Raw genomic sequence first — 16,114 nt, 5'->3', positions numbered from 1 at the left:
AACAAATTATACGGAGTCACTCGTCAACTAAATACTGTAGTTAATCCCTTATATACTGTGAAAACATCTTTGTAGGGCACTGACACCAGGCTTCGAGCAAGTGGAAATTGCATTACCTTCCAGAATGTAGATGCATTCTCTGTTGGGAGGGTAGGCATTTGGGTAATTTGGTGAAGCAAAATATCCGCCATTGTCATTCCGGACCCAAACTCCGCATTGTTTTCCTGACTTATGATGCGGTATGAAGTTCTGTCCTTCTGTAAGAATGAAGCAAATACACTTTACTTTGTTTTAAACTCAAAGCTCAGTGTGTGGCAGGCTGGTATATGCTTGGGACATGGCTGTTGCTAAATGCATTGACTAGAGATTGATGCATTAGTTTGATAGCTGATATAACAATGTGTCTGAAACACAGTGCTGAATACATTGCAGTCAAAACACCAACTTCACGATTAACGTGACAGTAGCATGTACCCAGCAATGACCACACTACCTATAGAAACAAGGAGAGATGTGTTCTACTCACTGGCGATCAAGCAGTCATCTTAATAAACTCTCAAAAGCCATTAGACCAGATAATTACGTTAGTCAATGCTGGGACTTAAGCTTCAAGGACATTACTGTAGTGATCCAAAGAATCAATCAGTTCATTCATGCAGTTGTCAGGGAACACAATGTCAAATGTAACGGCCATTGAAACTGTCATATTTGTCCAATTTCCATATCAGCTGACCAGTCAGGACTCAATTCTAACTTCTGTGGTTCATTCCACTTTTCGAGACTCACCAATATAGCAGGACACACACTTATGTCTGACAGCCCACACAGGGCAAAACGTGTACATGTCTAAGACAGTTAGATCAGTGTGGCAAATACAAGGCTGAAGATGATGAACAATATCTGCCACCCACTTTGGAAAAGTACATCGTTTTATCACAGTCATAAGTAATCATTGATGTGGACCTCTTTTGTAGCTACATAGAATTAAATGTCAACAATGCTAACCAGCAACACACACTATCCTTTAACCTTGATATAAGGATTCTTCTCATATATTAGGTTTTCCAAAGGAATCACGTCTTTATCAAAGGTTTTCTAGTCACCTTGGTTAAAATACTTCGATGAGTGGATCATTGTTTGTGTTATAATTGATCTGTTGATTGTCAGGAGACTTCATGAGTACCATGTGAAGTCAAAGCAAAGGAAACATGTCTTTGAATTGAATTGACTTTATTACTTACATCCTTTACATACTTGAGGAGTAAAAACCTTTACATTATGTCTCCATCTAAATGTGCAATTTATAGTAATATGTAATAAATAGTATGCACAAAAGGACAGTCAATAAAACATGGAAATACAATTCTATCAGCGTGAATTAATCAGTCTGATGGCCTGGTGGAAGAAGCTGTCCCGGAGCCTGTTGGTCCTGGCTTTTATGCTGCGGTACCGTTTCCCGGATGGTAGCAGCTGGAACAGTTTGTGATTGGGGTGACTCGAGCCCCCAATGATCCTTCAGGCCCTTTTTATGCACCTGTCTCTGTAAATGTCCCGAATCATGGGAAGTGCACATCTACAGTTGTGTTGGGCTGCCTGCACCACTCTCTGCAGAGTCCTGCGATTAAGGGAGGTACAGTTCCCATGCCAGGCAGTGATGCAGCCAGTCAGAATGTTCTCAATTGTGCCCCTGTAGAAAGTCCTTCGGATTTAGGGTGTCATGCTAAACTTCCTCAACCGTCTGAGGTGAAAGAGACACTGTTGTGCTTTTTTCACCACACAGCCGGTATCTACAGACCACGTGAGATCCTCAGTGATGTTAATGCCAAAGAACTTAAAGCTGTTCACCCTTTCAACCCCAGATCCATTTATGTCAGTAGGGGTTAGCCTGTCTCCATTCCTTCTATAGTCCAGAACCAGCTCTTTTGTTTTCATGACATTGAGGGAGAGATTGTTTTCTTGACACCACTGTGTCAGGGTGATGACTTCTCTGTAAGCTGCCTCATTATTATTTGAGATAAGGCCAATCAATGTAGTAAATTTAACTAGCAGATTGGAGCTGTGGGTGGTGTCACAGTCATGTGTATACAGAGAGTAAAGGAAGGGGCTTAGGACACAGCTCTGGGGGGCTCCTGTGTTGAGGGTCAAAGGGGCAGAGATGAGGGGGCCCACTCTTACCACCTGCCGATGATCTGACAGGAAGTCCAGGATCCAGCTGCACAAGGTAGTGTGAAGGCCGAGGTCTCTGAGATTCTTGTCAAGTCTGAAGGGAATTATGGTGTTGAGTGCTGACCTGTAGTCCAAGAACAGCATTCTCATATAAGAATCCTTCTTCTCCAGATGTATAAGGGCGGTGTGTAGAGCAGTGGCTATTGTGTCATCTGTCAATCGGTTGTGTTGGTAGGCGAATTGTAAGGGGTCCAGTGTGGGTGGTAGCAAGCCGCAGATGTAGTCCTTGACCAGCCTTTCAAAACGTTTCCTTGTTATTGAGGCGAGTGCGACAGGACGCCAGTCATTCAGACATGTTACCTTGGCCTTTTTAGGTACCAGAACAACGGTGGATGTTTTGAAGCAAGAGAGCACTACACTGGGAGAGGGAGAGATTAAAAATGTCTGTAAACACACCTACCTGTTGCACCATGCACATCTTGAGTACCCGCCCTGGGATGCCATCAAATCACACAACAGGAGCTCTGATCGTTCCTGATCTTATGACAGTGCTCACACCAACACAGATGCAAAACGAAGGTGGAGCCAGGAGCAAGGAAAGTTCAAGCAAGTGTTAGCAAGTGAAGTTCTTTTTTCACTATGATATTCTGTGTGTGTTGAAATTGGCATGTGATGCTTATTATGAGGTAGGTGTACGAATATCTCTTTGGATCGGCAGAAGGTACCCATTTTGTTCTTATTCCCTCATAAGGTATAAGATAATTCATACACAACTTGAGAAAGAAGCACTTTTAATTGAGTTTGGAATCAAAAAATTCTGTCTCTGTTTACTACAGAAATCCTTTATGCCGACAACAGATCACAAGCCACAATTAGGAATATTAAGCCCCAAAGCAATGAAACTTAGTGTGATGAAGTCAAGACTATGAAGATGAGGAAATCCTTCAATAACACTGAGGACAAGAATCTCAAGTGAGTTGTCATTGTAAATACTCAGTCATGTCTACCATCTGAGAATGTTAATGTTGGAAATCTTGAGGATTTTCCAGTAACTGTCTGAAATCACAGCCAAGCCCAGAAAGTCCCAATGTTGGAGAAAGGTCTGTGTTGACAGGAGGTACAGAATGTAATCACTGCAATGGATTGTCATGTGAGCAGAGGTGCATCAGGTTGAGGTATTGAGTGGTAATATCCAATACACTAGGGAGGCAGCTTGGTCAAACTTCACACTGAACACATGTAAGCATGATGCGGCTGCAAGTAATATTGCTTACTGGCGTCATTTGGACAATGACCTCAAATCATTGATAGCCAAATGCAGATATTACCAAAATTCTGGTAAAAAAGAGCTCTTTTATAGTCATGGTCATGCCCTACCAAATCTTTTCACACTTCGGTATACAAGGAATGGTATGCAGACTTTTGTGTATAAAAGATGACTATTCCCTGGTGCTGATCTGCTAGTGAGTCAAAATAAAGTCAAATAAAGAAAAAATTGAGTTTGTGTATGAGTACTGACGTAATAATTGAACATCATTGCTTACTGGTGGAGTCTTTTTCTTATGATCTCACAGCTTCGAAAAACCCTTAAAATTTTATGAAATTGAATGCTTTCAAACATCTTGTTTCTTCATATCATTAAGATGGAGCACAAGACAGAATAATCAAAATAGCTAGAGAAGGATTCAAGTAAGGATATTTATATCAGCGTAAAACATTGCTTGGTCAGTGCTCCGTTAAGATCAGGACAACTCTTGAGAGTACCATGAGGTACCTATTGCAAAACTGTCGATGAGATGCAGATTGATAATATGCTTGAACTTTGTTCCACCAAATGTAGTTTCATTGAACAAAATTTTAAAATATTGCCAAATTTTGTTTCAAGAACAGAAGTGATTGAGTCAGAGATGTTGCTATGACACTTATCAGAGAAATACTGTTTCATGAACAACTGCATTAATTTTCCCAGCCTCGTCACCAGGACAAACATATACAAGTGGTAGGTAACAGGTCTAGCAGTGGTTTGCCAAAACAAATAATGACCAAAATGTTAATATGGAGCAAATGATCTGAGAGTTGAACCACTTAATCATTTCTAGAAATGAACTATGAAATCCGAGGAAGCCCGACAAAGAAGAAGGAATATCTTATAGTGTAAATCCAAGCCAGTTGAATGGTTAATATGATATCAAAACTTGTAAGAAGATCTGGAAGACTTCAAAAGCAATCAATACATGAGCTTTATTTAAAATGGGTGTCCTTTACTTATGCAGAATTTCTATATTGATAATTTTTGTTATTGTTTGATCTGTAAGGAATGGACTCATCAAAGTAAGTGTAAAGAGGTACAGATTAAAAAAAAAGATTAGTAGGAGAGTGTATCTAGATGCAGAGACAAACTATGATCCCATTGGAGAGTAGAGTCACGTGGTATTTATACTTTGCAACAATAAGCAGTCCAAGGTATAAACTTCAAAAATCAACAGACTGGAAGATTAACTGACCTGTACTCACTTATTATGCAGTGCATTGTCAAAATCAGTTTAAATTGGTGTAGAACTCACTAGCAATCTTTTTTCTGTGAAATAGATTGAGAACATAAGACCAGCATCTGCATTTGGGGACTTGCTGTTTATTGATTAACATGTGCTACCAATGACAATATTGTTAGTCAACATCAAGTTTAATGTCATGTACACATGTACATGTATGCACAGATGCATTGAATTTTTTTTGCAGCAGACACACATAGCATCATATGAGCAACATTTGTTTAATGTCCAATTTATTTGCTAACAGGCTGTAAACAATTACTGAAAACATTTAGGAGAATTTGGCCATTTATTAACGTAGAATGGCACGCCAGAAAACAAGGAATGAGAATGAAAGCCCAGGTGAATGTACGAGTAAGCAGGCAAGGAATAGCTTATCCCTTTGTACTGGTTGAAGTTGTTCTTCTCACGCCTTCTGGCACCTCGGGCAGCAACCACTGTCATTTTCTTAGCATTTGTCTGTTTTTTTGTGTTAGCGCGACAATCAACCCAGCATGGATGGAAAGGAGCCAGCCGGATTCGAACCCAGGACCACTCGCTTTGAAGTCCGGAGCGGATGCCACTGTTTGTACTGGTTAACTCGGAGATTCTTCCTAGTCACATTGAAGCATGCCAGTGAGGAGAAGGGACCAAATCCCAGACTGCAGCTTACCATTATCATCTCTATGTGCAGGGATAGCATTGCTTTGGTGCTGGGTCTCTGATAGCTAGATTCTGTGAAAATAGGTCAGCATGGCCACTGTCAGGCTTTTGCTTCTGACTGACAATACCACGCTGAGTATAGGCTGTCAGGATATTCAGGCGGTTCATCATGTAGTTTACTTCCTCTCATGCAGCTCTGCTCCAGAGAGTAAGATACAGTGCCTGGGCATGCATTCAGAGTTGTGGTTAGTCAGGCGTTCAGCTGTTATACTGGTGCCAATCCGTCCACTAGAATGATTCAATCCAGAAGGAGAATTTATGACTCATCTTGTCTTTAAATAAAACATCTAATTAGTGCTATTCCTTTACTCTTATTTTTCACTTCAAATAATCATCTGACTTCCATTGAATCATCATCATGTTTCCATTGAATTTGCTTCCCACCATCATTTCAAAGAGTGCATCCCAAGTCACAACAATTTCCTGCATACGTTTTATTGGATGTCCATGCTCAACATTTTATCAGTTACATTAATCTGTGTTCCCTGGTTACTGTCCTCTCTGCCACAGAAACAATTGCTCATGACTTACTCTATCAAAACCATTCATGATTAATGACTGACTAGGGGTCCATGGTGCAGAAGTGAAAGAGGGAGAAGAGGGTGCAGTAGTGATAGGGGACTCAATAGTCAGAGAAACAGACAGGAGATTCTGTGGACATGAATGGGACACCTGGATGGTACGTTGCTTCCCAGAGGTGCCCGGGTCAGGGACATCTTGGATCGCGTCCACAGCATTTTAGAGAGGGAGGGAGAACAGTCAGATGTCTTGGTACATATTGGTACCAATGACATAGGAAGGAAAAGTAAAGAGGCCCTGAAGAGAGAATTTAGAGAGCTAGGTAGAAAGGTGAGAGGCAGAATCCCCCAGGTAGTAATTTCTGGATTGTTGCCTGTGCCACATGCCACCGAGGGTAGAAGCAGGATGATTTGCCAGATAAATGCGTGACTGAGAAGCTGGTGCAGGGAGCAGGGCTTCAGGTTCTTGAATCATTGGGATCTCTTCTGGGGGGAGGTTTGACCTGCACAAAAGGGGCAGGTTGCACCCGAACCCAAGGGGGACCACTATTCTCGCGGGCAGGTTTGTTAGAGCTGTTGGGGAGGGTTTAAACTAACTTGGTAGTGGGGTGTAGGAACTGGAATGAAGGGACTCGGGATATGACAGATGGTAAAACAGCAAAGATAGCCTGCAGTCAGACTGTCAGGAAGGGCAGGCAGGTGATAGGACCCTGGCACGGTGCCAGAGGACTGGAAAATTGCAAATGTCGCTCCACTCTTTAAGGATGAAAGCAGCAGAAAGGAAATTATAGACCAGTTAGCCTGACCTCAGTGTTTGGGAAGATGTTGGAGTCACTTGTTAAGGATGAGGTTATGGAGTACTTGGTGACACAGAACAAGGTAGGACAAAGTCAGCATGCTTTCCTTAAGGGAAAATCTTGCCTGACAAACCTGTTGGAATTCTTTAAGGAGTTTACAAGTAGGATAGATGAAGGATGCAGTGGATGTTGTATATTTGGATTTTCAGAAACCCTTTGACAAGGTGCCACACATGAGGCTGCTTACCAAGTATTACAGGAAAGTTACTAACATGGTTAGAGCATTGGCTGATTGGTAGCAGGCAGAGAGTGGAAATAAAAGGATCCTTGTCTAGTTGGCTGCCAGTGACTAGTGGTGTTGTGACTGCTTCTTTTTATGCTGTATATCAATGATTTAGACAATGGAATAGATGGTTTTGTTGCCAAGTTTGCAGATGATACGAAGATTGGTGGAGGAGCAGGTAGTGTTAATGAAACAGGTAGGCTGCAGAAGGACTTAGATAAATTAGGAGAATGGACAAAGAAGTGGCAAATGAAATACAATGTTGGAAAATGCACAGTCATGCACTTTGGTAGTAGAAACAAAAGTCCAGACTATTTTCTAAACGAGGAGCAAATCCAAAAATCTGAGATGCAAAGGGACTTGGGAGTCCTTGTGCAGTACACCCTGAAGGTTAACTCACGGTTTGAGTCAGTGGTGAGGAAGGCAAATGCAATGTTATTATTCATTTCAAGAGGTCTAGAATACAGGAACAGGGATGTGATGCTGAGGCTTTATAAGGCACTGGAGAGGCTTCACCTTGAGTATTGTGAACAGTTTTGGGCTCCTCATCTAAGAAAAGATGTGCTGGCATTGGAGAGGATCCAAAGAAGGTTCACAAGGATGATTTTGGGAATAAAAGGGTTACCATATGAGAAACGTTTGATGGCTCTGAGTCTGTACTCACTGGAATTTAGAAGGAAGAGAGGGGATCTCATTGAAATCCTTTGAATGTTAAAAGGCTTAGACAATGTGGAAAAGGCATTTCCCATGGTTTGGGAGTCTAAGACAAGAGGGCACAGCCTCAGAATAGAGGGGCATCCATTTAAAACAGAGATGCAGAGAAATTTCTTTAGCTAGAGGGTGGTGAATTTGTGAAATTGGTTACTACATGAAATTGTGGAGGACAGGTCGTTGGGTGTATTTAAGGGAGAACATGATAGGTTCTTGATTGGACTCAGCATCGGTTTATGAGGGGAAGGCCAGGAAATGGGGTTGAGGAGGGGAAAAAAAGGATGAGTCATGATTGATTGATGGAGCTGACTCAATGGGCCAAATGGCTAAATTCTGCTCCTATGTCTTATGGTCTTATTGTCTTAATGAAGTTGCTCATAACATGTTTGTTGTAAGAAGCATGATCTTTCTTATTATGAAGAAACTTTAAAACTATTAATGAAAAGTGACATGGTAAGTAGGAAGAACCTATTAGGTAGTTGGGGAAATCTAAGATAGTGAGTAAGTATTATCTTACTTCAGAGCCAGGGATGTCAGAACTGATGTCGGACAACACTTCCATTGCCTGAGCACAAATGGCAATTAATGCTCAGACAATTCTAACTACGAGGGTGTTAGTTTTTTATTGAATTGTATCAATGATTAAAGGAAACAGACTGATAGATCTATGATTTAATAAAAGACACAACAGGAGAGATTAGCAGTAAGGCTGCTTCAATTAGGTTTATATCCTGTTGTTCTACACAACTAATGTCTTTCAGTTTTGGCACAATTTCAATAAATATCTTAGATATCCTCACTAAGCTTTCACATCTTTTGAAAAATTCGGTACTTTAATTTTCAATTTCCCCTTGTTCCTGGACCTTTGAGTTAATATTGAGTCTCTCATTCTCCCAGAATGCAAACATTTTGGTAGAATGTGGCAAAAGCTCATCTGATACATTGGTGCAATATCATCATAGTCTGCCATCCTGAAAACTATTACTGTGCACTGCCCTTCGCTGTATTTCAGGGTTTGCTGATATCTGTAAATTTGAAATCATGCCCTGTGTACTTAAACACAGATCATTAATGATTAAGAAAAATTGAACATGCATACACAGAAACTGACAATCCTAATAGATCCTTCCTCTGACTTCATTGAGAATCTCAAACAAATCAATGAAAACAGTTTTGCTTAACAAATGATATGTGAAATCCATATTTTTCTAAGTGTTCATTAATTTTGACTTAAGTAGTCAATCACAAAATTTAAGCCAACCGACTTGTATTTGACCTGTAACTACCTCTCCCGTTCCAATAAAAGATAATAATTTGTCATAAACAAATATCTTCCCACTCCTACTTTCTTCAGCATTCTAGGCTCGTTGGACAAAGTGACTTTCTACACCAAGTGCCGTCATTTTTTTAAGTAGCTTGTCATTATCTAGAGTCACAAAGTCACAGACAGATACAACAGAGAAAAAGGCCTGTTAACCCACTGAATTGGTGTTGACCACCAATCATTCTGATTAAACAAGCTCTACCCTAACCCATAATATTCTCTCACATTCCTCTCAACTCCTCACTAGATTATACCACTCATCTACACACTAGGGACAACTTAGACAGGACAATTAACTTACACTTGCAATTTCTTTGGATTTAGCAGGAAACTGGAAGAGCTGGAGGAACCAACATGATAATAGGGAGTTAGTGCAAATTCCCCACAGACAGCATCAGAGATAAGGAACGAAATTAGGTCCCCTGGAACTGTGAGGCAGCTAGTCTACTAGTTACACCACCATGCCGTCCAGATTTCCTACTATCAATTTTTGGAATAGAAGCTTCAGAATAAAGTGATATATAAGCTGTTCATGCTCACTACTGACCCAAGGGTTACAGGGTTACCTAGTTTCTTTCCTATTCATGCAAGGGGATGTGTGCTTTCCAAATTGAGATGGCATTTAATTGTCCATCCCTAACTGCCCTTGAGAAGGTGAAGGTCATTTGCCTTCTTGAATTGTTGCAATCCTTGAGATATGGGGGGGGGGGTTCCAGGATTATGATCTAGTGACAACGGACAGCAATATACTGTACTTCCATGTCAGGATGGTGTGTGGCTTGTGTTCCTGGTGGTGGTGTTCTCGTGCTTTGTTCTTCCAGCTGGCAGAGACCATAGGCTTGTAAGGTGCTGTCTAAAGTGTCTTGGTGAGATGCTGCAGTACATTCTGTAGATGGTACAGACAATGTTTACTGTGAGTATCTGAAGGGTGGTGAGTGTGTGCCCTGTTCTGTATGGCGTCTCACTTCTGGACTGTTATTGAAGCTGCATTCAGGCAGTCAGGTACTTCATCACACTGCTTTCTGGTGGTGGACAGGTGTTGGGAAGTCAGGGGGCGGGTTAGTTACTCACTGCAGAATGCAACACCTCTGATCTGCTCTTGAAGCCACATTCTATATATGGCTACATCCACTGAGTTTCTGAATCCTTTGGTATCTACTTACTTCCTGAATTGGTACCAACCCATGTGCACCACCCCAGAGCATGGCACTGCACAGCAGTGTGACCTTGAACAATGTAATGCCATCTTACATGAACAACATATCAAGCCAAAACAAAGCACAAACTATCTTTCTAAAAAAAAAAGCAATGAATAAGTTAGCAAATGAAAGTATATAAAGTTCTAAACCATCAAAACATTATGGAAGGTTCAATGAATCCAAACAATTATGTAAGTAACCTCGTACTTACCAAGACTCTTTGCAACCATTGCTTTCTCTTCAAATGAATGGGCTTACTGTTTCTGCGGCGAGTCTGATGAAGACACAGTTTGCAGACTTCACAGCATAACATCAGAGTTCAGCATTGGAATGAAGTTGGAAAAGTGCCAGTGGAAACCGACTAGTAAGTCCGAGATTGTTTGAGAGACCCATGTTTGGACTTACACCAAGTGCTGAAACTGCCAGAATTTCCCAATAATCTCTGGCTAATGGTCATTTCTGCCCAAAGATAAAGGTTTATCAAAACTGACAGTGAACCTTAAGTGCATCCAATGCAGCCTGACTTTACTGGCATTCCTCTATTTATTCTCTTTTTAAAATAAATAGTTCAATTAGGAGATTTTATTGGAACAGTTCTGGCAAAAAAATATAATAATTTTCAATAAAAATTCACGAGGATCTATGGCAGTGTTGCATTTGTTATATTGATTGTGATAAAAAGCAAAGTTGGTTGTAAAAGGACCTTGCATGATTGTCTACTCTGATATTCTCCGGTATAAAATTGAGTAGAAATAATATGCAAATCCAAAAGCTTCCTCAGGAGCATTTAAAAAATTCCAAAATCACTGCCTTGACAATGGCAAAACTTCAGGTGAAATTCATCTAATATTTGAAAGAGGATTATGCAAAGGGAGGTGAATTATGAACCAGCTAGAAGTATTAAGGGATTTAGCTGTTGTCAAATCTCTTGCTTGTATCACCTGTTTCTGTTGGCATGGTGGATAATGTAAGTACACAATATGATAGAGGGTCCAATAATCTCTGCCAGTTACAAAAGAATACTGGATTTATAAACAATACTTTCAATTTGAGAAATTGTAAAATGTGATTGACAGAGCAGCCCATAACTGTAAACAATCCTGCACAGCCTGTAATTCTGGCAAGAATAGAAACTACAGTTTTATGGTAAAGTCACGAAATACTGTCATAAGCACAAGTACATACATGCAAAGTGCAATGAAAAACTTACTTGTAGAAGTATCACAGGCACATGGCATCATATAAGCAGCATTCACAAGAAAAAATACTTATATACAACTTTTACAATTAGAACAAAACAAAACTGAAGTCCCTTTTAGTGCAAAATATTTAAAGTAGTCATAATGTTGCTAAACTGCAAAGATCAGTATTGCTTTGGTTGGTTCAGGGACTGAGTGGCTGAACAGAAGGGGCTGTTCTTGAACTCGATGACATGGAGTTTCCTGCTCAACGATAGCTGGGAAAAGATGGCATGGCTCAGATGGTTGGAAGCTTAGATGATCGAGTTGCCTGCTTGAAGTAGCACTACCTGTAGAGGCTGCCAGTAATGGGGAGGGAAGTCCCCTTGATGTATTGGCAGAGACCACTACTCTTTCATCTTCTTACAAGTATCAAGTCCAAAGAAGAAACATATAAATTAGCAAAAAAAAAAGCGGCACACCTGAGGACTGGGAGAAATTCAGAGACCAGCAGAGGAGGACAAAGGGCTTAATTAGGAAAGGGAAAAAAGATTATGAGAGAAAGCTGGCAGGGAACATAAAAACTGACTGTAAAAGCTTTTATAGATACATGGAAAGAAAAAGATTGGTCAAGACAAATGTAGGTCCTTTACAGTCAGAAACAGGTGAATTGATCATAGGGAACAAAGGCGTGGCAGACCAATTGAATAACTACTTTGGTTCTGTCTTCACTAAGGAGGACATAAATAATCTTCCGGAAATAGTAAGGGACCGAGGGTCTAGTGAGATGAAGGAACTGAGGGAAATACATGTTAGTAGGAAAGTGGTGTTAGGTAAATTGAAGGGATTAAAGGCAGATAAATCCCCAGGGCCAGATGGTCTGCATCCTAGAGTGCTTAAGGAAGTAGCCCAAGAAATAGTGGATGCATTAGTGACAATTTTTCAAAACTCCTTAGATTCTGGATTAGTTCCTGAGGATTGGAGTATGGCTAATGTAACCCCACTTTTTAAAAAAGTAGGGAGAGAGAAACCAGGGAATTATAGATCGGTTAGTCTGACATCGGTCGTGGGGAAAATGCTAGAGTCGGTTATCAAAGATGTGATAACAGCACATTTGGAAAGAGGTGAAATCATCGGACAAAGTCAGCATGGATTTGTGAAAGGAAGATCATGTCTGACGAATCTTACAGAATTTTTTGAAGATGTAATTAGTAGAGTGGATAGGGGAGAGCCAGTGGATGTGGTATATTTAGATTTTCAAAAGGCTTTTGACAAGGTCCCACACAGGAGATTAGTGTGCAAACTTAAAGCACATGGCATTGGGGGTATGGTATTGATGTGGATAGAGAATTACCGGTAGTTGACAGACAGGAAGCAAAGAGTGGGAGTAAACGGGACCTTTTCAGAATGACAGGCAGTGACTAGTGGGGTACCGCAAGGCTCAGTGCTGGGATCCCTGTTGTTTACAATATATATTAATGATTTAGACGAGGGAATTAAATGCAGCATCTCCAAGTTTGCGGATGACACGAAGCTGGGCGGCGGTGTTAGCTGTGAGGAGGATGCTAGGAGGATGCAGGGTGACTTGGATAGGTTAGGTGAGTGGGCAAATTCATGGCAGATGCAATTCAATGTGGATAAATGTGAGGTTATCCACTTTGGTTGCAAGAACAGGAAAACAGATTATTATCTGAATGGTGGCCGATTAGGAAAAGGGGAGATGCAGCGAGACCTGGGTGTCATTGTACACCAGTCATTGAAAGTGGGCATGCAGGTACAGCAGGAGGTGAAAAAGGCAAATGGTATGTTGGCATTCATAGCAAAAGGATTTAAGTACAGGAGCAGGGAGGTTCTACTACAGTTGTACAAGGCCTTGGTGAGACCGCACCTAGAATATTGTGTGCAGTTTTGGTCCCCTAATCTGAGGAAAGACATTCTTGCCATAGAGGGAGTACAGAGAAGGTTCACCACATTGATTCCTGGGATGGCAGGAATCATATGAAGAAAGACTGGATCGACTAGGCTTATACTCACTGGAATTTAGAAGATTGAGGGGGGATCTTATTGAAACGTATAAAATTCTAAAAGGATTGGACAGGCTAGATGCAGGAAGATCATTTCCGATGTTGGGGAAGTCCAGAACGAGGGGTCACAGTTTAAGGATAAAGGGGAAGCCTTTTAGGACTGAGATGAGGAAAAACTTCTTCACTCAGAGAGTGGTGAATATGCGGAATTCTCTGCCACAGGAAACAGTTGAGGCCGGTTCATTGGCTATATTTAAGAGGAAGTTAGATATGGCCCTTGTGGCTAAAAGGATCAGGGGGTATGGAGAGAAAGCAGGTACAGGGTTCTGAGTTGGATGATCAGCCATGATCATACCGAATGGTGGTGCAGGCTCGAAGGGCCGAATGGCCTACTCCTGCACCTATTTTCTATGTTTCTATGTTTCTACATTCCTGTGCATTTTGAATTGCCATACCAGACCATATTGCAACCAGTCAGGATACTTCCAACAGTACATGTGTAGAAATTTGTCAGAGTGTACAATAACAAGACGGACCTCTTTAAGCTCCTAAGAAAATATTTGTGATTTCATCTACGTGCTGGGCCCAGGACAGGTCATCAAGTAACACTCAGATATTTAAAGCTTCTGATTCTTTCCACTGCCAACCCCCCAATGTAAACTGGCATATGTTCACCCTCCTTCTCCTTTCAAAGTCAACAATCTGCTCTTTAGTTTGGCAGACTTTGAGCGAGAGAGTGGTGTAGCACCACTCAACCAGGTATCCTATCTCACTCGGGTAACTTGACTCATCACCGGCTATGAGTTGTCCAACAGCAACAGCCTTGCCAGCAAATTTGAAGATGGCACGGAAGCTGTGCTTACCCACACAGTCTTGTGTGCATGGAGAGTAGAGCAGAGGGGCTATGCATGTAGCCTCGAGGTGCACCTGTGTTGATAATCAGAGAGGAGGAGATGTTGTAACCAGCTCTCACTGATTGAGGTAAGTTTGTGCTTGGAGTCAGGACAGATGAACTGGAAGATTGGAAGACCATTCTTCAGCCATCAGACAGATGGTCAAAGTCCGTGTATACTAAGTCAAAGTGGTGCAACTATTTTTTATTTACCCATTCCTAGATGTCAATGTCACCAGCATGATCAGCATTTAGTGTCCGTAGAAAAACCTCCAACAAAAATTGGTAAATTAAAGTCCTAGTTGTCTAGGAATGAATTATCTCATATCTGGGAAGAGAATCACTCAAAGTCACAGAGCCCAACAATTTAGAGAGACCAGACCCTCTCAGTTCACCATGTCCACACCAATGTTTCTGCCCGATATACTTCAGTGCATTGATTAACTAATTTCTTTACCCTTAGCCCTTTTGGCTTGTGCATGTTTATCGTATATTGAAAAGATGGAAGACAAAACGACAAGCGGTGCAGCAGAAAATTGAAAAAAAGTCTATTTCAAATGTAACAAGCTAATGTTCACCTGCTGTTCAGTCACCAATCTACCTCCCAACATAAAACTTATCTTTGTGATGGGAAATAGAAAAATATCCATCATCTCCAAATGTATCATACTGGGTCAAAATAGCCTGATAGAGACAACAGAAAATGCTTCACTAGAGAAGGAATCACACCCAGTCTGGAACTTCATTCTAGATGAATGTATTATGCAGCAGTCTAAGATTCTATGCATACTGCAGAATATACATGCAGTTACTATGTGGTTTAGGCAGTACATACACAGTTAACTTAAACTACTGACTCGAGGCATTATAAACTTACTTTACTGTAGACCTACAGCATACTGTATATATGGGGGTGCCTAAGACATTTACGCTGTACTGTATTTGTCAACGTGGAGTGGAGAGCGAGTTTGTGAATCTGGCGGGAACTAAGGATGTTGGGAATGATGAGGGTGGAGCACCGCAGGCGGGATGTAGGATGGATAGCAGAGAAGGGGTGCCAGGGGAGGGGGTGGCACAAGTGCAGACACACCCAGCCCTGACATGCCAGGCAAGGTCATTTGATTCCAAACAGTTGGTTTATTAGTCATTATAAGATGTCTTTCTGGTGCTTCCTGCCCCCTCCCCTCCCCTTTTCCCAACCACAATTCCCCTTTCCCTGAACCCTTCCTACTCTCAGACCACAATAGAGACTCATATCAGAATCACGCTTCTTACCACTCACATAACTCATGAAATTTGTTTTTTTTTTGCGACTGCAGCACAGTGTGCCTAAGATTTTTGCACAGTACTGTGCGCATTAATGAAATATTAGGTCTAAGCTGCCTATACTACACACTAAAAAGTCATTTGGGTAAAATCAGTGTTGAAGTTGCTAACACAAGTATCCTACTGGGTTGAAGAAAGCTGCTGATTAACTTAAGGTCATTATATAAACCCAAGGATTGCACACCATGCATGCAGAAAGTGGTGCTACCACTAAGGTCACTGGTTATTAAACAGACTGTTGTAGAATTCTTTGTTGGCAACTTCCAAGCCATCAATCTCTAGAAAGCAAGGAAACCAGGTGCACACCATTCACTGTCTACAAGTTTTTCTTTCAACTCACACCTTTCCTCTATTTTTGCAGGCTCAGAACTTTGGAACGCTCTACTTGACAGCAGCATGGGCATCGCTTCACCAGACAGAAGGAACCATTTCATCTCTACTT

The 16,114-nt window shown here is 41.2% G+C and overlaps 1 protein-coding gene across 3 annotated transcripts in view; it reads right to left on the bottom strand.

The window, feature by feature from the left end:
• neto2a (neuropilin (NRP) and tolloid (TLL)-like 2a) overlaps window positions 1–16,114 on the bottom strand; it is a 46,836-nt gene that overhangs the window by 22,003 nt on the left and 8,719 nt on the right. For all 3 annotated transcript variants that reach the window (XM_073070076.1, XM_073070078.1, XM_073070077.1), the window contains exon 3: window positions 117–257. In XM_073070076.1, coding sequence (XP_072926177.1) covers window positions 117–257 — 141 coding nt within the window. The remainder of the gene's footprint in view (window positions 1–116; window positions 258–16,114) is intronic.

This window comes from Hemitrygon akajei, chromosome 17, assembly GCF_048418815.1.
Source record: "Hemitrygon akajei chromosome 17, sHemAka1.3, whole genome shotgun sequence".
Taxonomy (NCBI): domain Eukaryota; kingdom Metazoa; phylum Chordata; class Chondrichthyes; order Myliobatiformes; family Dasyatidae; genus Hemitrygon; species Hemitrygon akajei.
The sequence above is the reverse complement of the archived record's forward strand: the minus strand, read 5'-3'. Positions and strand labels throughout refer to the sequence as shown.